The sequence below is a fragment of the Rhinopithecus bieti genome, unplaced genomic scaffold (assembly GCF_001698545.2).
Source record: "Rhinopithecus bieti isolate Rb0 unplaced genomic scaffold, ASM169854v2 scaffold_11944, whole genome shotgun sequence".
Taxonomy (NCBI): domain Eukaryota; kingdom Metazoa; phylum Chordata; class Mammalia; order Primates; family Cercopithecidae; genus Rhinopithecus; species Rhinopithecus bieti.
This window is the reverse complement of record NW_016807378.1, coordinates 1,825,332-1,850,500: the sequence shown is the minus strand read 5'-3', so window position 1 is coordinate 1,850,500 and position 25,169 is coordinate 1,825,332. Positions and strand designations below refer to the sequence as shown.

Sequence of the window (25,169 nt, the reverse complement as noted above, 5' to 3'; positions counted from 1 at the left end):
GTAAGGGAGGGGGAAGGGAGGAGGAAGGCAGGGAAGAGGAGGGGAAGGTGGGGGGGGGAGAGAGAGACAGGGAGGGAGGGAAGGAGATGGGACTTGAAGATGTAGTAACAAAAATAATCTGGCCGGGCATGGTGGCTCACGCCTGTAATCTCAGCACTTTGGGAGGCCAAGGTGGGTGGATCACAAGGTCACGAGTTCAAGAGCAGCCTGGCCAAGATGGTAAAACCCCATCTCTACTAACAATACAAAAATTAGCCAGGCGTGGTGGCAGGCGCCTGTAGTCCCAGCTACTCGGGAGGCTGAGGCAGAGAACTGCTTGAACCCAGTAGGCAGAGGCTGCAGTGTGACGAGATCATGCCACTGCACTACAGCCTGGGTGACAGAGCGAGACTCTGTCTCAAAAAAATAATAACAATAATCCAAAGTAAAGCATAAAGAGGAAAAAAGGTGAAGTGAGATAATGAAAGTAGATGGGTTTCTCATTAAATCTGGATATTATGTAAGCAATCTTTTGTTATCTGAAGTTAACTAAAACAAACTTTGCCAACTGAAAGTACTACCAAGGATACATGATAGTACTATAGTAACAAAGGCCACAGGATAAACATGGTATCTTCCTGGGCAGTAATTGTACTAGAAGACCTGGAAGATAATTCCATATCAACATAATTATACTATCAAGTACAGTGTATAATTATACATTTTTTTTTTTTTTTGAGACAGAGTCTCAATCTGTCACCCAGGCTGGAGAGCAATGGCACGATCTCGGCTCACTGCAACCTCCGCTTCCTGAATTCAAGCGATTCTCCTGCCTCAGCCTCCCAAGTAGCTGGGATTACAAGCACCCATCACCATGCCCAGCTAATTTTTGTATTTTTAGCAGACATGGGATTTCACCATGTTGGTCAGGCTGGTCTCAAACTCCTGAATTCAGGTGATCCACCTGCCTCAGCCACCCAAAGTGCTGGGATTACAGGTGTGAGCCACCATGCCCGGCCAATTATATTATTTTTACTGGTCTTCAAATAAATGTGTGTGTGGCTTTAGCTGTTTTCAGTTTCATCTTCAGAGGGGTATCTGTGTAGGTATTCACCTTCCTCTACAGTTGGGTGTCTCGATCAGGAACACTTCATAGAAAAGGTTTAAGAAACACGGACTTAAGTAAATATTCAAAAAGTCAAAGAACATCAAATGTTTCATATCCACTCCACCTGCTGAATGACCAATGCTGACTTTTAGATTCAAACCCTAAGGCACTGGAGAAAAGGCATAGAGCTACTAAAGTAAGTTTCGCTAACACTTGTTCCCTTAAGAAACCACTAAATTAACACAATGAGTAATCAAGCATCATCTTGTGATAACAGATCAATTTTAATTCTAGCACCTGAAGCTATACAAGGGTATGTTCTATAAACTTCATGGGACTGTTGTACACACTTGATAAAGTGACAACTGTGCAATACCACTTAGCATCTCAAAATCAGGAACATACTATTGAATTGCTTAAACACAATCCACAGAATTAAAATCAGATGCCATCCACAGTTATACTAATTATCCATTAAAAGCTTACACTTAATACTTCATATAACAATCAATATCTAGGAGGGAATATTGAAAGTGATTTCAGAGTCTCATCCTGTTGTACTCTATTGGGAAGTTTTCTTGAGTAGATATGTGACTGGCCAAAGATGGGTACAACCAAGACCAGACCAGCAAGTAAAAGTTCTACCACAGTTTCTGTAGTTTCCACTTGTTTTTCTTTGTCAGTTAAAAGTGAACAGTGAGAATTAAATACTTATCTTTACATATACACAAGGTATGCTGCGAAAGCATATCTGCATACAAACATATAAAAATACTTGTTAACTAGTTTGATAAGAAAATAATGTATAAAAGTATATAGCAAAAACATTAATCATCTCTGACCCTGGAAAGATCAATTCCATATTTTATATTACATCAAACAAAAACAGTTTTAGTTTTTTGAATCCCTTATCCAGAAATACTCGAAAAGGAAGACAAACAGAAATTATTCATTTTTACCCTTAGCATGGCTGTGAAAAAGAGTTAAATTAAAAAATCAAGTACACTGAAATGTCTAAGTCCTGAATGAGTCCAAATATCTGACCACGTAGAATATTATCATCTTCAAGAGTAGGAGTAATAACACAGGTTTTATGAGCAGTTTTAATCCATAAATACAATAGGCATTTTGGTATTTTGGCCACCAGAAAACAAAAGTTGTAGTATCAGTAAAGGTCTGAGATGGTTCACTTTTGTAGATTCAATTCAGTGTATTTAAGATTAATAAAGGCTGACAATGAAATGTTTAAAGATAGGCAAAAATTCACATTAAAAAAAAAAATCCCTATATTTCTATTTAGAGTAACAGTAGGCAGTATGATTCCAAAAGTTAAAAATTTCACAACCTGTGGCTTCAGCTTGGCAAACAGCTTAGATTCCAAAACTGATTCATCTCTATTAAAATGTAAGCACTTAAAAAAAGAGCATGTCTGTGTCTATAGACATATATTTTAAAGGAATCAGATAATCTTTGAAGCAGCCTTAGTGTTTCCTTTAAATTTGTCTGGAAATGACCATTGTATTAGCTTCACAGAAAGAACTAGCCAGCTTCTTGGTCTAAGGCTAACATGGTGATCATTTGTCTAAGGCTAGAAAGGTACCAACAAGATGTAAACCGAGGAGAGGAGGAGGAGATGAGGGCTTTTCCTGGCAGTTGGTAGCTAAAACTGAAGGGATTCTAGAAAATGACACAATGGCAGCCTTTCTTGTCTTTTTCTTTGCGTGTTGGTTCTGGTGAAGGAGGACATTCCTGCTCTTGAAATTTCCTGTTAAGATAAAAAAATTCTAAAATATAATTGCCTTCTTGGTAATCTACTATTACAAACACAGGTTATTTTTTGCACAAGTTCACTTTAAGGGCATATGCTTTTCCATGTTAAACTTCAACGAGGGAACAAAGCATATTATTTCTCTCTTTCCTACCCCCACCAAAAAAGGGCACAAATGCGTCAACACCAGCATAAGCAGAGCTGTGAAGTTGCTTTAATGGATGAGTCCTGAATCAGATGAGATACCAGACTCAGTAATCTCTTAAGTTCCCATCCCAATTTGAAATTCCATGACTCTAAGGTATACTTAAGAATAAAGATTCATCATTAGAGTGCAATATAAAATTAACCTTACGAGGTATGCAGGTCTTATCTGTGTTCTGCCATTTATTAAATTCAGTATTAGACAAAGTTAGTTAACCTAGTCTGAGCCTCAGTTTTTTAGAGGGGAATAATGGAAACCTACCTTTCACAGCTGTTGTGAGGATTAAAGATCTTGTGATGTTAAAATATATCTAATAGTTCCTGGCATTTAAAACAAAACAAACAAAAAACCTCCTTTACTTCCCCCCTCATTCCTGAATTACCGATGGATAAGGAGACAGCCTAAGAACCAAAACCAAGGACAACATTTCAAAAAGGCAGTCATAATTATTTTAAGAAGGCACTGCCCCATCAGTTGCTTAACACTAAAATGGAACTGGAATGGGAAAAGGGGGCAAAATACATATAACATAAAATTTTCCATCTTAACCATTTTTAAGTATACAATTTGATGGTATTAAGTATATGCATGTTGCTGTGCAACCATCATCACCATCCATCACCAGATCTCTTTTTCATCTTATAAAACTGAGACTCTGTACCCATTAAAAAATAATGGGACTGGGATTTTTAACAAACTACTAAAAAAGAAAAGCTATAACCTTCACTTTTTTTTCCTTCACAGAAAGATAATGCCTGGGCAAGGAGTTAATAAGCAGAAGATCATCGCTCAGGTCTCAATTTACCTTAGATACAAAATAAATATGAAGCCCAGGCACGGTGGCTCACGCTGTAATCCCAACACTTTGGGAGGCCAAGGCGGGTGGAACACGAGGTCAGGAGTTCGAGACCAGCCTGGCCAATATGGTGAAACTCTGTCTCTACCAAAAATACAAAAATTAGCTGGGTGTGGTGGCAGGCACCTGTAATCCCAGCTACTCGGGAGGCTGAGGCAGAGAACTGCTTGAACCCAGGAAGTAGAGGTTGTAATGAGCTGAGATCATACCCCTGCACTCCAGCCGGGGCGACAGAGAGAAACTCACTCTCAAAAAAAAAAAAAAAAAAAAAGGGAGCCCACTTCACATTCCTATCAAACTGTCTAACTAGCAGAGATTCCCAGATCTACAGAGCAGAGTATGAAACAGGGGCCAGGCACCAAGACCCAAAATAATAAATCAAATCCTACTCACTAAAGCAACTTCATCTTTCTTACCCACAAACATATCTATTAATTCTATCAGACTTCACCCAACACCTTAAGCTTCTTGGAACCCGTTAACACTTTTAAGCCAACGGGGCCCCTACAGCATCTAACAGAAAAATTATTTGTTGTGTGGGACATTATACTTCACACCTTGCAGGATTATTGAATCTCTACTACCTGGCTTACTCTCAGCCTGGGATGAGTTGGGAGCACCGGTCTGGAATCACAGTTTTGAATTAAAGCCCCAGTTCTGCCATTTAATACCTAAACTTTGAACAAGCTATTTAACTTCTTTCTCTGTACTCCTGCTTTCTCCTCTGAAAGTGAGGATAAAACAGTGTTTAATTTATTGGGCTATGGTGAGGATTACATGTAATAATACATGTAAAACATTTAGCACAGAAGCTGGCAGAGATTACCATGCAAAAGTTAGCTGCTGTCATCACTATCTTCACACTATCACCCCCTTTGGAAGCAGCATTTATTCTTTTCAAAATCCTATGTGTACTTTATACTTCATAATTAAGTTAGATTTTATATTCTAGAAGTAACTAGAATATGTACTTAAAAATTTTAATGCACCATGTGCATTAATCCCTAAAAAGAATCACTTCTGTATAAAATATCCTTTCTTACTAAAAACATTTAATATTAATTAATTAAAACACACTTCTAGAATGTGTTTTGCTTACCTGATAACCCGGACAAGTTCATGGAAAGCTTGATCTACATTCATCCTAATCTTTGCTGATGCCTCCATGTATGTTACCTTAAGTTGCCGTGCTAACTGCTGTCCTTCTTCCTGTGTTACCTGAAATTCCAACAGTTATGTTTATGGTACATTATTAACAACTGGATTTGCTCCATCTAATCGTGGCCACAGATTGTGCTAATAATTCAGCCAGAGGCCAAGTTGTTTTATCACAAGATGAACCAACAGACTTAATAGCTCAAGATAAACTAAAGCCCACCTCTGCAGAACAATGCAGAACATACCTGTGATGGAAATACTAGCCTACAATATTTCCAACTAGAGATGACACAAAAAGTATTAAATACAACAGTAATACATTCTGGGAAGGGCAAGTGTAAGGTGCTATTAAAGCATACAACTCTGTCAGGGGATCAGGGAAAGTTTCCCTGAGGAAGTGACATTTAAGCCAAGAAGATAACAGAGTATGGATTTGAGGGGTGGAGGGTGGGGGTGTGAAGAAGTATCCCTGACAGAGAAAACTGAATGTGTGAGGCATGAGAGTGAATGGGCTTTCCAAGAACTAACAGAAGTGTCATATAGCTGGAATACAATACGCAAAGAGAGAAAATGGCAAGAGGTGAGGATGGAGAAAAGTGTAAGCTTCAGAGGCCATAAGGTCTCCTCATCATTTGCATTCCCCAGTACCTGGTACACAGGTGACACTCATCAATACGCGGGGAGAAATGAATTATGAATGCAATCACAGGCCCTCACAATGCCTAAAATTTTGGAGATCAAGGAAAGGTGGCATTAGCTGATTGATATATAAAATGGCAGGTCAGAATAAGAAAACATAAATGAATGTAAGTTCCTACATGTTTTAAATGTAAGGATTTGAATAGTGACGATTACCAAAAATTATTAAATTCTATTACATTTACATTTATATAGTGGGGCTTAAAAGTATATTTCTGAAAACAGTACCTTTTATTGCTATTATCATCACAAAACTAAACACTTGATGAAAAAATTAGAAAAGCCAAATTGGGGGGAAAAAAAATCAAAGAAAATGTAGGAACCTATCAACCACAGAGAACCATGTTCTTTTGGTCATTTTCAATGAGGCATAGTTTTACACTACAAAATAGGATCATAATTTTGTATATCTCATACTCTGGAAGCATTCCGAACTCATTTATCTAGGAGTTCTTTTGTAAATCCCACAGGCCTTTCTAGATAACCATGTCATTTGCTAATTAAGACAGTTTTATTTCTTGCTTTTTGATGTGGGTATCTTTTATTTCCTTTTCCAGCATTAGTGCACTACCTAGAACCTCCAGTACAATGACGTAAGTGGTGAAGGGAATACTGTTGACCTATTTTGGATCTTAGAAACAAAGCTAGTTTTTCACCATTAAGTATGCTGTCAGTTATAGAATTTTTTTGTAGATGTCCTTTCTCAGGTTAACAAAGTTCTCCACTACTCCCTTTGTATAAGGTGTTCATCAGGAATGGATGGTGGATTTGCCAAATGTTTTTTCCTCCATCTACTGAGATGATTATATGATTTCTCCTTTTTAGTCTGCTAATATAATGAATTATATTGACTCACTTTCAAATATCAGACCAACAATCCATTCCAGGAATAAACTCTCCTTGAGTGATATATTGCCCTTTTTATATATTGTTAAATTCTATTTAATATTTTTATTAAGAATCTTTATATCTGTGTTCATGAGACAGATTGGACTGTGGATTTCTTACGTTTTCCTCTGGTTTGGGTTTCTGAGTGTGCTATGCTGGCTTCACGTAAGTTGGGAAGAATTTTCTATCCTCTTCAATGTTCTGGAACACTTTGTTTCAGAACAAGTAATATGTCCATTTCATTTAACTTGAATTTATTGGCATAAAGTTGTTTATAGTATTATCTTTCAAACATCTGAAGGATCTAAAGTGAAGATACTAATCTCATTCCTGATATTGTGTCTTTTCTCTTTTTTATCTGATCACTATGGCAAGAATCTTGTCAATTTGATTGATCTTCCAAAAGCCAGTTTGGGGTTTTATTTATTTGTTTTTTTGGTAGAGGTGGGGTCTCACTATGTTACCCAGGATGGTCTTGAACTGCTCTTCTGGGCTCAAGCAATCCTCCCGCCTCAGCCTCCCAAAGTTGGCATCACAGGAATAGCCTCCACGCTCCACCAATTTTTCTTTCCTTTATGGTTTTACTATTTTCCATTCCATTGGTTTTCATTCTCTTATTATTTCCCTTCTCCTTACTATGGGTTTTAATTTTCTCTTTCTTCTAATTTCTTAAGAAAGAGCCTAAAGGTCATTCAGACCTTTGTTCTAATACAAATATTTAGTGCTACAAATTTCTCTATATATACTTCTTTAGTAGCATGCCACAAATTTTGATTTTGTGTTCTAATTTTCATTCAGTTCATAATACTCTGTAATTTCCCCTTTCATTTTTTTCTTTGACCCAAGGGTTAGTTGGAATATGTTAATTTCCCAATATTTGGAGATTTCCTAGATACCTGTTACTAATTTCCAAGTTAATTCTACTGTGGTCAGGAAATACATACTGTCTAAAATCCTTTTAAATTTATTGAGGCTTTATGATCCATTCTTATTTCAAAATAAGGTGCATTCTACTGTTGCTGGATAAAGTGTACACTTAATGTCAATTAGGACATACTGTTTGATATTGCTGCTGAAGTCAACTGTATCCTTATTGATTTTCTTTTTTTTTTTTTTTTTTTTTTGAGCGGAGTCTCGCTCTGTGCCGGACTGGAGCGCAGCGTGGGCCGGATCTCAGCTCACTGCAAGCTCCGCCTCCCGGGTTTACGCCATTCTCCTGCCTCAGCCTCCCGAGTAGCTGGGGACTACAGGCGCCCGCCCACTCGCCCGGCTAGTTTTTGTTATTTTTAGTAGAGACGGGGTTTCACCGTGTTAGCAGGATGGTCTTCGAATCTCCTTGACCTCGTGATTCCCACCCGGTCTCGGCCTCCCAAATGCTGGGATATACAGGCTTGATTACAGGCTTGAGCCACCGCGCCCGGCTATTGATTTTCTTTCTACCTTCCTATCAGTTGAGAGGGGTAGTGAAGTCTCTGACTTTAAGTGTGAATTTGTCCATTTCTCCTTGTAGTTCTCAACATCTTGCTTCAAGATTATTGAAGCTATTAGATAACAAATGTTTGGGACTGTTATGTCCTCTTGATGAATTAATCTCTTTATCATTATAAAACACTCTTCTTTATCCCTGGTAAAGTCTTGGCTCTGAAATCTTTGTCTCATATTTATATAGCTACTTTAATTATCTTCATGATTGCTAGCCAGGCAATCATGAAAATAACTAAAGTAGCTATATAAATATCTTACTCCATCCTTTTACTTTAACCTTTGTGTCTTCGTATTTAAAGTAGATTTCCTGTAGCATCTTGTTTTTTTATTCAATCTAACACATCTGCCTTTTAATTGAGACATTTGCACAATTTACATTTAATGTGCTCATGGATATTATTGCGTCATCTTGCTATTAGCTTCCTATCCATATCATCTATTCTTTGCTCTAGTTGTCGTCTTTCTCTACCTTCTTTTGCGTTAGCTCAGTTGTTTTTATGATTACATTTCATCTCCTTTGTTGATTAACTATATATCTGTTATTTCAGTGGCTGTTTTAGAATTTATGGTATACATTTTTAATTCATGACAGTCTAATTCAAATGATCCTATACCAATTCAAGTATGGTTTAAGAACCTTAAAACAAAGCCAGGTGCAGTGGTGTGTGCCTAAAGTCCCAGCTACTTGGGTGGCTGAGGCAGAGGATCACTTGAGCTCAAGAGTTCAAGACCAGTCTGGGCAACACAGTGAGAACTTGTCTCTCAAGAAAAAACCAAACTAGTTAACAACAATGTTTCTCCCTCCTGTTCTTTTTTGTCATTAACTTTTACCTCACAATGTGTTTATTATTTTTGCTTTAAATATTCAGTTATGGTAAGAGTAATTTATATTTATCCACATAATTACCATCTCTGGTACTCTGTATTCATTTGCAGATTCATATTCAGATTTCCATTTGGTATCATTTCCCTTCTGCCTAAAGACATCTTTTCACATTTCTTGTAATGCAGGTCTGCTGATGATGAATTATCCCGCTTTTTATATGTCTGGGAAAAGTCTTTATTTCATCTTCATTTCTGAAATAAATTTTTGGTGGGTATTGAATTCTAGTTGACAGTTTTGCTATCAGTACTTAAAAGATTCTGCACCACTATCTTCTGGCTTCACTGCTTCCAATGAGATACAATGATTGACTCCTGCCATCCTTACATTTGTTCTTCCATATGTAATGTGCTCTTTTCCCCCTCTGTCTGGCTATTTTTCAGATTTTTTTCTTTATCACTGATTTCAAGCAATTTCATTATAATGTATCTTATGATTTTCTTCACATTTCTTGTGCTCCAGGTTTGCTAAGCTTCCTGGATGTGTGTCTATATTTTTCATCAAATGTGGAAATTTTCATCAATTACTTCTGCTGTTAATCCCATCCAGTGCATTTTTCATGTCAGACATAACAGTTTTACTTCTGAAAGTTTAATTTGGATCTTTTCATATCTTTCATGTCTCTAACATGTTTTCTCTAGCTTCTTGATTCTATAAAAAAGTCAAAATAACTGTTTTAATGTCTCTATCCACTAATTGTCATTTCTGGATCTGTTTCTATTAATTATGTTTTCTAATTGTGTGTCATATTTTTCTTGCTTCTTTATATGCCTGGGAATTTCTGAGTAGAAGGTTGGAAATTTTACCTACCGGGTATGAGATATTTTGTATTCCTAAACACATTCCTGAGCTTTCTTCCAGGATGCAGGTATTTGGAAACATGTTATCCTTTCAGGTCATGCTCTAGGTTTTGTTATAGGGTACCAGAACGGCATTTAGTTTGGCTAATTTTGCCCTACTACTGGGACAAAACCCTTCTGAGTTATACTATCCAATACTCCAAGAAATATAAGGTTTTCTACCTTGACTGGTTAGAATATGAATTATTCCTGACTCTGTAGAGCTCAAGGTATTGTTCCTTCTAAACTTTTTAGGTAGTTTGTTCTCCCAGTTTAATATTCTATTCCAAAAATTTAGCAGCCTAAATACAGTATCATTAGTTTATTACACCAATATACATATATCCAACACTTCATAACAATTTGTGCCCTGTTGCATTCCAACAGGATAACAGGTAGGTCCTACATAGCACTGGTATACTTAAGTTTATCTAACTTTTAAATTTACCTTCTCTCTCTTCAAAATAACGTATGTACCACAAGGCCTATGCATTTGAAATATAAACTGATCAAGTTACCCAAACAATTAACAATAAGGAAGGAAGCTGCGTAAACACAGAAAGCTTCACAGACACCAATTTTAGACAGGACAATTTCTATTTTAGGGAAATTTGACAAGGAAAATTCCTTCCTATAAAATACCCCTATGCTGTCACAAATTCTGCTCCATCTTCCCGGGATGTCATCCCTTCTCTCTCAACTCTACACTCTCAAATTCTTCCTCACTAACCTTTCAAGACCTGAGCAATGAAACTTCCCCCTAAGTGTTGGTGCGGTTTTGGAAGCACCTTCTCAGAGCTCCCATCACACCCTCTGGTTACCACTGACAAGTCTCTAACAACACCACAGTAACATTTTTCATTTGGTTTTCTTGTTCTTTCACCACGTCATCATGTCCTCTGAGGCTAGGAAGTTAAGACAGGCTTCTCTTTGTACATCCAAAGCTTAAAAGTGTGCTTAGCAGCTAAATAAATAAACACGTTAAGTAAATGGTGTACGACTAATCAAATAGGTACATTCTTAAATTAAAACAATATATATATACACAAAAAGAAAAAGAAATCTCAATAAATTACTTACTTTATTGGGGTAAATATGATTGGGGAAGGAAATATATGTACTTAGAATTTTCCACTAGTTTTCTGCTCAAAAGATACCTTGTCCTACCCATCATGCATAATGTAATTCAACCCTGCTAGGGTTATGTGCTTCACTTGTTTTTGTTTTATTTGGTTTTGTTTTGAGACAGGGTCTCACTCTGTCACCCAGGTTGGAGTGCAATGGCATGGTCACAGCTCAATGAAGCCTCAACCTCCCAGGCTCATGTGACCTTCCCACCTCAGTCTCTTGAGTAGTTGAGACTACAGGCACGTGCCTAATATTTTTTTATTTTTAGTAGAGACAGGGTTCTGCCATGTTGCCCAGGCTGGTCTTGAACTTCTGGGCTCAAGGGATCTCCCTGCCGTGGCCTTCCAAAGTGCTGCAATCACAGGTGTGTGTCACCACGCGCAGCCATTTATTTGTTTTTAAAGCATGGTTTCACATCACTGTCTTCCAGGAAACAAAGCCAGCAAATTCATACATACATTTCTGGTGAAGAAATCTCTAACCACATGCTTGTGAGCTCACTGACTTTTGACTAAGTAGAAACAGCATTGCCATCACCAAAGCAAACAATGAAAGATAAAAAGGAGCCATAGCACTGTGGAATTTAGAAATCAAAAGAAAACTGAAGAAAGCTACACAAGTAAGTATTTCCTAGAGGTTCCTCGACTCAGATAATTTCACAAAGACACCAAATATTAAGCCTCATCTCCTGGATATTCTGATTTGGTAGACTTAAGCACTTTCCAGACATGTTTTGTTTTAAATAACCAGCGCAAATCTGATGCAACAAATTCACAGAACTACATTTGGTAGCTTCCAGTAAGACTCAGTTCAAAAACACAATTAAGTATCAGCAGCAGTTCACAATAGTATGTATGAGCTCATCTAGTACTACATATTTCCAAACTGAATAAACTACATTTGTAGCACTCAGAGTTATGTCAAGTTAATGAAGTTTACAGAAGCAAAACTTGTTTTCACAAATATTTATTATGTAAAAAGAATCATCATATTAATATCACGTCTTAACTCACTGGCACCCAGATTCATCTACTCAACAAATATTTATTTAGTGCATACCTCTGTTCTATATGCTAACAATAAAGCCTGAACAAAATTGACCTGTCAAAGCCGAGAAGCCCTCATAGTACCTACACCTACATTCACCATCTAAATTCGCCCTTTTAGATGCACGTAAGGCACAGATAAGGCCATATGTGGTTAAGACCCTCTATTATTTGAGAAGGAGGGGTTCTTTTTCCTAGGAGGCTATAGGGGGCACAGTGTGGTCAAAAGTACTGACAGATGGGAGTCCGGATTGATATACTTAGCTATCTATTATTTTAAGTATAATGAGTTATTTTCTCAAATTAACAGTTATGATTAATAATTAAGCAACTAAAAAGGAGGGGAAAAAGAGGGAACAACCAAGGTAAGCCAGGAGAAAGATGGTAAAGACAAAAAAGCAAAAACAGTTGATTTCCAGACAGGGTTGAGTTGAGGACAAGGAATTTGAAATCAGATATATCATGAAATTCTACTGTCTAAGCCAAAATACTGTGGTATTAAATTCCAGGTTCAAATGTTGCTATATTTACCTAATTTCATATTTCAGCAAAGGTAAGCAAATCATTTACCTATGTTTTCTTCCTACACCTTTAGCAGAATAAACAAAATAACTGGCATATCTTTTTTTTTTGAGACGGAGTCTCGCTCTGTTGCCCAGGCTGGAGTGCAGTGGCCGGATCTCAGCTCACTGCAAGCTCCACCTCCCGGGTTTATGCCATTCTCTTGCCTCAGCCTCCCGAGTAGCTAGGACTACAGGCGCCCGCCACCTCGCCCAGCTAGTTTTTGGTATTTTTTAGTAGAGACGGGGTTTCACCGATGACTGGCATAACTTAAGGGACCAGATGGCCGTTAACACTAAACAACCATTCAAATTCTACAGATATCTTTTTATTTCACATAAACCTCAGTGACTATTCTGTCTACTGCTTCATCATCACTGCCTAGAAAAGGTGTTCAATAAATACTGGATGAATGGATAGAAGGATGAAAGAAGCAACCCAGTCCACAGATACAGAGGCCACAAGCAAGCAAGCAAAGCCTCTTCTGGATGATCTCCCCTCCCTGGTGGGGTTCAGAATCTCAGGAGCCAGTGGTAGAAATGGCCAGTACTGACTCACAAATTCAAAAAACAAGGAGAACTGGCATTTATTATCTATAAGAAAATACGATAGAAGGTAAAGAAACTACAAACGGTCATGTCTAAGACAAAGGTATAAGAAAACAAGCTGCGTCGGCAACAGAGAGCAAGCCAGACAGGTTACTAAGAACCTAGAGATGACAAAAAACTAAACATCTCTGAACAGGGGGAAAGAAGCTTTTACAGCGTCCCTGTGGCCTGTCCAAGTTGACTTGGTAGAACACGTAAGTGTGTCAAGACATAGACCAACACCTTTAATTGTGAAGAGACTTTAAAAAGGTAAAAACCGGCCGGGCGCAGTGGCTCACGCCTGTAATCCCATCACTTTGGAAGGCCAAGGCGGCGGATCACAAGATCAGGAGTTTGAGACCAGCCTGGCCAACATGGTGAAACCCCATCTCTACTAAAAATATAAAAAATTAGCCGGGCATGGTGGCCCGTGCCTGTAAGCCCAGCTACTCAGGAGGCTGAGGCAGGAGTATCGCTTGAACCCGGGAGGTGGAGGTTGCAGTGAGCCGAGATTGTGCCTGGGAGACAGAGCAAGACCTGTTTCAGGGAAAAAAAAAAAAGGTAAAAACCTCTTACTATAGCATCTCAATTTCACGCTACAGTATCTCAATTTCAATAGCATGCCCCTCAAGGGTAGGAGATAAGGCACGTTTGTCTTTGCACATTCAGAGCCCAAGACACTTTAGAGAGACAAGGAGACAAAGTAGTACCAACAAAGGACACTGGGGAGGCTGGAGGAGCAGGAAATACTATCTCAGAGCTAAGTAAAGTGCTTCAACAAGGAGGAAGTGATCAACGATGTCAAACGTCACTGACATTTGCCCAATTAGTAATAATGACAGTGGCACTTGTCAGTACAATCAAGAATGGCAGGAGAAAAAGTAGAGAAAGTTGAAGTTTTAGGAGTTTTGCTATTAAAGAGGGGCAGAAAAAACATACTCAGAGGGGAATGTGAGATTAAAAGTTTGTGCTGTAGTCTTTTTGTTTTAAAGATAAAAGACATTGTAGCATGTTGTATGCTGATGGGAATGATCATGTAGAAATGTTCATCTAAAATAGAACAACTGCTGGGGTAAATAAAGTCCATGAGCTGGTGAGAAGGAAAAGGATCCAGTGTCTGGTGGAGAAGTTGTTCATAGACAGATGAACAGTTTATCCATGTAAGTGGAGGGAAGTGAACTTGATGGGGTACCTGAGCACTCAGGTTAGTAGATATGGAGGTAAGGACATGTACAAATTTCTCACAGAAACAGGAAAACATACGCATTATCAGCCAAGAGTGAGGACAGAGAAAAAAGTGTTACAAGTTGAAGAAAATGAGCAAGTATGTAAAAATTATCCAAACAAATGGGAAATAAGTGGACTAGGGAAATGTAGGATTTCCAGTCGGCACTAAAGGCCCATAAAGATCAGTGGTCATGACATTAAAGTGAGAGGAGTCAACATGCCTGAGTACAGGTGCAAAGGAAAAAAAAGCATAAGGAAGAACAAAACTTTTCTTTGTGTCTATCCTTCAGAGAGTAGACACCATATAAATGAGCAGAAAACTAAGCAATCGGATTTCAGGCACTTGCTTTCCTCCCTTGGATATATATACATCTAAGCTTTTCAGCATATACATAATTTATGTCTATTTATATGGTTTAGATGCAAAAATAAATACAAAATACAAAATAACTTACTCCAAAAGCTAACACTACGTATCTTTAGGGTGACCGAAATAAGGAAATCATTTCCTGTATGTTCTCCCACTTTTTAACTCTGAGAATCTATTACGTTTACAAAAAGTAAAAAAAATTCCATGAAAAAAATTATAATCCAATGATATACAAACAAAGCCAGTGCCACAATATGTTGACTGTCTGCAGACAGATGGAAATTGCATACCACATTCTGGCAATCTCCAATACAGGTTGAATATCCCTTATCTAAAATGCATGGGACCAGAAGTGTTTGGGATTTTGGAATATTTTGATTTTAGAATACAGTATTTGCATATACATAATGATGTTTCTTGGGGATGGGACCCAAGTCTAAACACAAAATTCATTTACTTTTCATATATACTTTATACACATAGCCTGAAGATAATTTTATACAATATTTTAAGTAATTCTGTGCATGAAACAAAGTTTTGACTGTGTTTTGACTGTGACATCACATGAGGTCAGGTGTGAAATTTTCCACTTGTGGAATCATGTTGGCTCTCAAAAAGTTTCAGATTTTGGAGCATTTCAGATTTCAGATTTTTGGGCTAGGGATCCTCAATCTGGTATATAGACAACTTAAAGATAACTCATATAGACCCCAGGTGATAATGGCAGAGCTTCTTTGGGTTCTAGTGGGTATATACCCTCCTCCCCTCCCTATTGTGCCGCTGCCTACCCTACAGGAGATCTCCACCTATCCTAGGTCTCCTACCTATCCCTTTACTGGAGCTACCAGTAAGGTTTGAGAAAGATCCTATTTCTATAGTTCGGGCAGGAAGCATATACGGGTGAGGCAGAAGTCAGCAAGAGATAGGGAAAAGAACTCCTTCAATGCACATCTACTTTGCCATTATTTCCCAGATGCAATGACATATAGAGTTTCTAGTACTGAGAACTGAGAAGAGCCACAGGCAGGGTCCACCGGGCAACGCCAATAAATATAATCAGGTTTAGAAACCTCAAGGAAATGGTCTAAAAAAAAACTAAATCTAAAAAAAATTGATGAAGTGTCTATGCTAGGTTTATAATGCAAGTAATGCCATATTCTTAATTATTTCAAATGGTTTATATTGATTTGAAATGAAGAACAAATGTTTTCACCCTAACTTATAACTCAGATTTGCACAAGACCTAGCAGGAAAATTTATTCTATACCAAGTTTCATCAGTGAACATTTCCAAATCTTAGCATTAGGATAATATATCATTTTCTCTTAAGTCAGTGTTTGAAATCTGGTATGCCAATAAAATTTTATGTACACAGCTAAAATCAGACAGTTACAAAATAGAAGGCTGCCCTCAAAGCTGTTTATCAACCAATTTTTCCTGATGTTTGCACTTTTCCAACAAAATCCTAAGAATCTGTAAACACAACATAATATAAAAACAAAAATACTTAAATATCAGCAAAAGAAACAATTTAAAAAATACATTTCAGATGTGGGGTAGAGACGAAAGACCTTAAATATATATACGTATATATATATACGTGTGTGTGTGTATATATATATACACGTGTATATATATACGTATATATATACACGTATATATATATACGTGTATATATATATATATATATATATATATACGTATACACACACACACACACACACACACACACACACACACACACACACATAACATTGATATTGTTTGGCTGTGTCCCCATCCAAATCTCATCTTTAACTGTAGTTCCCATAATCCCCACGTGTCATGGGAGGGACCAGGTGGAGATAATTGAATCATCGGTGGTTTCCCCCATCCTGTTCTCGTGGTAGCGAATAAGTCTCACAAGATATGATGGTTTTAAAAAGGGCGGTTTCCCTGCACACACTCTCTTGCCTGCCGTCTTTGCTCCTCCTTCGCCTTCCGCCATGATTGTGAGGTCTCCCCAGCGATATGAAACTGCGAGTCCATTAAACCTCTTTTTCTTTATAAATTACCCAGTCTTGGGTATGTCCTTTTAGCAGCATGAGAACGGACTAATACAAATGAACAGCCTGCATTAATATACAACTGACCTTGTTCCCCTCCTCCACAAAAAAGGTGAATGTACAATGTTACCAAAAAATTGTTTTAACTAATAAAATTTCAGTAAGTGGGTAAAGAAACAAGTGAGAATAAATTAGCCTGCAAACTAAATACTAAAAATATTATTTTATTAAATGTTACCAAAGTGTTAGAGCTAGCCAATGTAAAGAATTAATAGAAAATTCAGTCATTAAAGTGACTTTGAAAAAATCCAAATATTGTAATGTAAATGAAAGCCATTCTCTACATGAAGTTAATTTAGTATTAACACTGAATAACTTAGGCCTTTAGTGGTAACTTTGAAATTATTCAACTAAGTTAAGAGTTTTGGATGTAATCCAAGAAATTATTACATGTGAATGAAGCTAGTTCAAACACTTGCAGGCTTATAAAGTCTTACAAAATTTTATGAAAAACTATTTGAAAATAAGAAACTTTAATTTCCCCAAATCTACGTCCTTTCTATTTTTTTACGCGCTGTGACTTCTGTAAATACAGTGTGCCAGACTCAGCTATAAACACTTAAGTGGCATGGAGCACAGTATTTTTTTTTTTTTACCAGACTTTCAATTATTTCCTTAAATCTATCAGTTCACTCACATGATTACAAACAATTGGTTTCCCAACAGTGAAATTCCTTCTCACCTGTCTTTGATGATCCAGATCTGCTTTATTACCAATTAAAATCATTGGGAACTCATCACGATCCTTTACTCTGAGAATCTGTCTTTGAAACTTATAGATTTCTTCAAAACTTAAAAAAAAAATCAAAAAACAAATTAATCAATTTGGTCAAGTATCAGAATTCAGCAAGTCTCATGCCCCTTTTAGTACTTTATTTTCCTTTTCTATAAAACAAAAGTCCAAATTCAATAAAGTCTAGTGATCTTGACAAAAACAGTGGATCTACATTCTAATATGGTACAAACCTGCCTCTATCTGTGACTGAAAAGACCAACAGGAAGCCCTCGCCAGTCCTCATATACTGTTCTCTCATGGCTCCAAACTCTTCTTGTCCTGCTGTATCCAAAACTACAGAAAAAACAACAAACGTAATTATACTTGTGCTTTCATTTTATAAACTGCTTCCCCACAAGGGCAAGACCAATTAATGTGGGTCCTCTAGAAAGCCTCATACTTGGTATAATATAGAAATGGCATTCCTTTCTTTGTACTTTATTCTTAATACTAAAGACAAATATATTCTAATGGCAGACAGTTACAGAGTTTATCTTCATCAGTACTGGTTGACTTTGTGGTTAGAATATATTAGCATACTAACTAGAAGCTTAAAAATGGCAAATACATTTAATCAGATAGAGTCAAGTAGCCTCTAAAATCACTTGAATGTTTTATCCCCTCCATGGAAAAAACTGAAAAAGATACTTGTAAATTCAATAAAGAAATCTGAGTTATAACCACCATCCCCCAATACCATACTTAGTGCAGGTGCTAATGTAATTTTGATCTCTGCAAATAAAAGAATCACACATATTAGAAGAATAGGGCTTTCCTTGTGGAGAGTTAGGATGTTTAGACACAAACAGTATTTGTTAAAGCCTCTGTGCTATAAATTCTAAGTAACAAATATCAAACCTTTTCTATATTCACTTCATCCATTTTAACCTTTGCCAAAAGGTAGGAAGAGTTGAGACCTGGCAGGTTTTTTCCAGTTGCCCCAATAAAATCAACTTCAACAAACTGCAATGAGACTAGTTTCACTAGAACAAGATCAGTACAAATATTGTTTTACTTTTCATTTACTGAAGAATATTTAAATTACCCATTTTGCGGACTCTTCAATCAAAACTTACAAATGACATGGGCTAATATTCCAGATCATCTAATATTTCAAATATATTTAACATAGCAAAACATCAGAGCTTACCTTTTTAAAATATATGATATGCAAATTATCAAATAAAGGAAGTTTACTTACTATCTAGCCGGGCTGCTCTGTCATCTATCACACACTGCTTTGTATAAGAATCTTCAATGGTTGGATCATAATCCGTTACAAAATAGGACTGCAAGAAAAGAAAAAACCTTATTTTAAAATTTATGGCCAGGCATGGTATCTCACACTTGTAAATCTAGTGCTTTGGGAGGCTGAGGGAGGAGGATCACTTGAGGCCAGGAGTTTGAGACCAGCCTGGGCAACACAGCAAGACTCTATCTCTTAAAAAAAAAAAAAATTTTTAAAAATTAAAACATTAGCCGATGTGGTGTGTCCCTGTGTTCTCTGCTACTTGGGAGGCTGATGTCGGAGGATCACTTGAGCCCAGGTGGTAGGGGCTGCAATGAACCATGATTGTGCCACTGTATTCCAGCCTGGGAGACAGGACACGACCCTGTCTCAAAAATAAAAACAAATAAAATAAATAGAACAAAAAATAAAATTTATGATTACCTGCCTACCAATGTTACTTTGCTTAACAAATTCCACTTACCCAGAACTAATCAAAACATTTTCACTGTACTAGGGTTTACCCTATATGTCAAATTCCCACCAAATGTTCTTATGAGCACTTTCATGTGAGGAAAAGGTACTAGGTATCTCTAAATGTTCATATCTGAAATATGCAAGATTGCAAAAGATCTACAACTTTTTTTGTAACTAAGGTTAAGAATCTAGATCTCAAATCTAGAAAAATTAGAAAACACAGTAAGTTATAATTCAGACCTATTTGAATTAGCAACCTGATTATAATCATCAGTCCTAAGAAGACAAGTAGCTGGAAAGAAATGGAGACAACACAAAGAAGCCTGGAACATTTCATCTTACACCTTTCTTTTCTCACACTTTGTCTTATTCCTCTTTCAACTCTTATTGTACTACAAGAAAATATCATTTTGAAATTTTTTCATCTGTAGGAACCTCAAACTTATTCTTTCAGTGACACCTTTTTTTGTTTTTTAAATCTTATATTCTATTCACTCTCTTCTTTGGATCAAACCTCCAACTATTGAAAAAAAGGGGGGGGGGGGGCGGGGGAACAAAAAGTATCCAGTAAGAAGGGAAAAATCTCAGCCTATATATCAGTTTTCTTTAAAAGGGTTTTTGAAAGTCAGCTACTCAGGAGGCTGAGGTGAAGGATCACTGAGCCCCAGAAGGTCAAGGCTACAGTGAGACATGATCGTACCACTCTGCACTCTAGCCTTGGTGACAGGATGAGACCCTGTTTCCAAAAAAGAAAAAGGTTTAAAAAAGAAAACAATAATAATCTGAGAAAGTGCATTTCCCTCTTTTTACAGAAGGGCACTAACTAGGACACCAACATTATCCTCCTTTTGTTCTGAGTATCTCCTATGATCTACTTTGGACAAACTTCCTCAAAGCCCATTTTTCCCACTGGCTCATTACAAAATCTGAAGGAATGATTTGGAAGGAGACAGCTTAATGCTGGGAACTAGCACCAAGGGTGTTTAGCCTTCTTCAGGCAAGGGTTCCTGGCTCTCGCGACCCAACAGATGTGGTGACCTACGCAAACACCAGAGAGCTACTCAGAAATAAGCACTCAGAACAGGAGAGAAAAGAACCCCCTGGTTTTGGGAGGAGATATACTAATCTGCCTGATACCATGACTTTACATATTTTTTTTGAAGGACACTTTCCACATTTTATTTAAGTCTTAAGAATAACTTTAAAGCCAGGCATGGTGGCTCATGCCTGTAATCCTAACACTTTGTGAAAATCACTCAAACCCAGGAGTTCCAGACTAGCCTGGGCAACAAGATGAGACCGCATCTCTACAAAAAATGTAAGACTTAGCCAGACGTGGTGGGGTACACATGGAGTCCTAGTTACTCTGGAGGCTGAGACAGAAGAATTGCTTGAGCCTAGGAGTTTGAGGTTGCAGTGAGGTATGATCATGTCACACTACACTCTAGCCTGGGAGACAGAATAACACCCTCTTAAAAATTTTTTTAAGTTAAAATTAAAATGTTTAATCACAGAATTCCTATATTCCGTGATTACAGAATATCAATAATCCTATTTCTTTTTTGATATTTCACTTAAATGCATGCTTTACTGAACAAAGTCCGTAAAAGAAATGTTTACCAACAGCAGTAACTTTTAGTAGGAAGCCATCTCCTCCACTACTCCATCACCATTTAAAAATAAACAAGTATCAATTCACTTAACTAGCCTAAAAAAATAAATAAATAAGCAGGTATCAAAACAATCATGATCTTACTTTTGGCACCCATGCCACTTCAAAAGTAAATAAATTTTACTGGCAACAATATTCTCTATACGCACTATTCTAAACAATAGGAATCAGCAGTCTTTCACAAGCAAATTGGATAAAGCATGCTCTGTACTTTTTAAGATTCGTTTCTTGAAACATGCTTCCCCATATGCCATGCTTTTATATCTTGTAAAACTTGAATTTCACTGACTACTCCCAGTTGATGCCTAAAAGTGCTGCACTGTCCCTATCAATTTGGCCTAAAATATAATAAACAAATGTTAAATACATTTTTTACAAATGTCTAAGCCATGCACAATAACTAGAATTATTTAAATGTGACAGTTCTTGGCATTGTGAGATTAAGATATAAGCATGTACAAAAGATTGTTGGTTTGATTGTTGTATAAAAGACTGTTACAACTTTGAAGTCCAGTATAACAAACTGTTTTACCTCTACTAGCTATGAACATTTCTTTGGATGTCTTAACTCTTGAAACACAATCTTAGTATTACAAGAATTTTGCCATACTGCTACATGCATTTATTCCACTCACACTAATTTTTAAGACAAATTAATTGTTGGGATTTTTGGATATTTAGGTTCACATCTAATCTCTGCTGTGTCCTATCTTCAAACTTTGTCTACAGAGACGATCATCTACTTGCTATACGTAAATTATAGAGCCATCCACATTGGAAGATTCCTCCTCCAACGAAACATCACTCTGGGAACTGACTATCATAGAATCAAAAACCTCTTTCCCTCTCAAAATTCTAACAAGACTGGTCAGAATATCCCTAAGAAGAGCATTCACTGTGTGCAGGTAACAAATACAAGCATCATCCCCCACCAAAAAGGCAACATTTTTGTTAAACTTGGATACCAGATATTTGAGGCAACAGATCACCAATAAGTAATCAGTCCCAGTGATGAACAGTCCTGGGTTTAATTCTAACTCTGCTACTCTCTGCTGTGGGACCTAAGGCAAATCACTTTACATGTCTCATCTTTAGCATCTATAAAACAGAGACAGAAACAAAATCCTGTGAAGCAGGTAGAATGAAATAATGCATATGAAGTACCAAGGCATGCTGATTAATAAATGTCAACCATAATAATAACTTACTTTTGTCATGCAGTTAAACGGTGTGAATTAGTGTTTTTTACTCAAGTATAAAGATTTGCTAAGCTCAGGAGTAGCTGTAATAATTCCAGTCCTAGTTACACTTCAGACCAACCACATGACCTCTGGGACTTGATATCCAAACACTGTGAATCAAGATGAAAGCTGGGGTTCTGGAAATAGTCTCTGGATTTGAGCAGCAACTACACCGGTAATTTACGTAAGTAAAAACCCATCAAGCTGTACATTTAAGATCTGTACACTTTTTTGTACATATATGAATACCTCTAGAGAATATGTAAATTAAATGGCTTCCTGCTGCTTATAGGATTCCATAGTTTCTTTATGCAGTATGCAAAGCGCTCCAGTCTTGATGTAGTACGCAAAGCCCTTCAGTTTGATCTGTGTTGTTCACCATGCAAAGCCCCATTTCCCACTACTTTGAAACCCTTCGGCCAATTGTCCTTGCTCTCTTGATTTCACTCACTCATTTGTTCAGTGATCATGTATGCAGCACCTACTAAGAACTCCATAAAGACAAGGTCTCTCTACCTTCAGAGCCCAGTGTCTTTTATACAACAATCAGTAGTTGAGCTATTACTGGGGGCAAGAGGGATCGGGGCATTTTAAATCTATACCCAAGACAAAGAACAGAAACAGCACGAAGTGCCAATACCATGCTTATTCAGAAGGCAAGAGAAGTTAGGCAGTTAATACTACAGTTATGTACAGAACTATGTGTGCGTTCACTTATAAACACAGAGCCTCAGCAATTTGCCAGAAAAGAAAACAGTCTCTCTCCTGAAGTTATAAAAAGTTACCAACTATATCCCAGAAAGGATGTTCTGTAGTAGAAAGAGAAAAAAGAAAAAAAGAAAAAAAAAAAAAAAACCAGCACAGTATTGCACTGAGCTAGACAGTAAAGGTTCAGGCAAGGATAGGGAAAGAGGGTGGACCCAAGGGCTCAAGAGTACAATGAGGGGAAAGGAAGGGTGGAGGATGGAGAGAGCACATGTTTCCCGATGAACATGAAAGGATGTGTGCAGAAGGATCCTAGTCAAAAGACAGGGAATACCTCCATTCAAAGGGCAGCATGCCTTCCCGGTAGTATGGAAGGGCAAATGAACTTCAGTTTCTTTAAAGTTGTCAGGAGATATGGAGAAACATTTAGGATTAGGGAAGCTATCACATTCAGACAGAGATAAAATCTGGTCTGGCAAGCCTGGGCAACATAGCAAGAACGCCATCTCTACAAAAAATAAATTAGCCAGGTGTGGTGGCACGCGCCTATAGTCCCAGCTACTCAGGAGGCTGAGGTAGGAGACTGAGGTAGGAGGATTGCTTGCGCCCAGAAAGATGAGGCTGCAGTGAGCCATGACGGCACCACTGCACTCCAGCCTGAGCAACGAAGCAAGACCCTGTTTCAACGCCACCCCCTCCAAAAAAAATTGATCTGGGTAAGTTTGTCAGAAGCCCCTAACAATGCCAAAGTATAATATTATGCTGGGATAAGCAGGATAATCCTGCTTACATGCCACTAGATTACGTAACAGAAGCTCGGGCTGGCCTCCTAAGGAGAACTGCCAACTCAGTATCTCCCCATTCAAAGAAGCTACATTAAGGAGGAAAAGAAGGAAGGAAGGAGAGGAAAGGGGATGAGCTGCCCTTCAGCATTCAGTGGTAAGGAGTGACAACTCACTTTCTCCTGACACCAAGCTATTGGTGAAAGTGTAGTTCCCAAACACTGCCACATAGTGGTGCCTGGTCTACACACTGGAAATTCTAGGAAACTCAGTGAATCCAGCACACTGGTTAAGTCTACCACCCTTGCATAGAAAAAGGATAGGCTAGATCTAAGGTACCACTGGGGAGCTGTAAACAAATGCAGGGCAGTTCTGAGCACAGCATCATTCTCAAGCAAGTCATAGGAGTTCTCTAAAACCATAGGGTATAAAAAGGGGGAGGGAAAAGGAGAGGAGAGGACAGAAACAGACGAAACAGACAAAACAAGTGTAGGAAAACCCTGAAAAATACTGAATCTGGGCAATGTGTATATGGTTGTAGGTTCTCTGAACTTTTGTATTTGATAATTTCATATTAAAATTAATTTTTTCTAAATCTAGTGGTAGCACATAAGGAAAGAGACAGTGATCTTTTTTTAACCCTGAGCTTTCACCTCACTCAAGACTACATCCATGTAGAAAGCTGATAGCTTTTCTTGCTCAGAATATATTCCAGGTTTTTCTTCTCTCTTTTCCCCATCCCTCTTTTCTCCCTTCCTCCTTTTCTCTCAACACCACATATATCTTATCTACTTTATCTTTTATTTTTTACTTTTATTGTCCATTTCTTCCCCAACCCAACTAGAAACTCCACGAGGGCAGGGACTTTGTCAGAGAAGTAAAGTGACCTGCTTAGTGCTTAAACATCAAATCACGTTGCTACTCCGCCTCTCTGAAAGTAAAACACACTCACACTCATCTTCCATTCCTGCTTCCACTGATCCCATTGAAAGTGACATATCCATAGGCCAGGCACCGTGGCTCATGCCTATAATCCCAGTATTTTGGGAGGCCGAGGCGGGTGGATCACCTGAGGTCAGGAGTTCGAGACCAGCCTGGCCAACATGGTGAAACCCCATCTCTACTAAAATACAAAATTAGCCGGGCATGGTGGCAGGCACCTGTAGTCCCAGCTATTTGGGAGGCTGAGGCAGGAGAATCACTTGAACCCGGGTGGCAGAGGTTGCAGTAAGCCAAGATCTCGCCACTGCACTCCAGCCTGGGCAACAGAGCGAGACTCTGTTTCAAAATAAAATAAATAAATAAATAAAATGCATAAAATTTCAAATTTCTCATTCCTTTATTGGCCTATAAAGGAGTAAATGTAGCCCCCCCCCCCCCCCCCCCCCCCCCCCCCC

At 37.8% G+C, this 25,169-nt stretch overlaps 1 protein-coding gene across 7 annotated transcripts in view; it reads right to left on the bottom strand.

Annotated features, from left to right (window-relative positions):
* Nucleotides 1-1,350: 1,350 nt before the first annotated feature.
* Nucleotides 1,351-25,169, bottom strand: part of RRAS2 (RAS related 2) — a 146,793-nt gene continuing 122,974 nt past the window's right edge. For all 7 annotated transcript variants that reach the window (XM_017881550.1, XM_017881552.1, XM_017881555.1 and 4 more), the window contains 5 exons: nucleotides 18,869-18,956; nucleotides 17,859-17,961; nucleotides 17,575-17,683; nucleotides 5,016-5,134; nucleotides 1,351-2,852 (listed from right to left, as the gene is read on the bottom strand). In XM_017881550.1, the coding sequence (XP_017737039.1) occupies nucleotides 2,765-2,852; nucleotides 5,016-5,134; nucleotides 17,575-17,683; nucleotides 17,859-17,961; nucleotides 18,869-18,956 (507 nt within the window). In that variant the 3' untranslated portion in view covers nucleotides 1,351-2,764. The remainder of the gene's footprint in view (nucleotides 2,853-5,015; nucleotides 5,135-17,574; nucleotides 17,684-17,858; nucleotides 17,962-18,868; nucleotides 18,957-25,169) is intronic.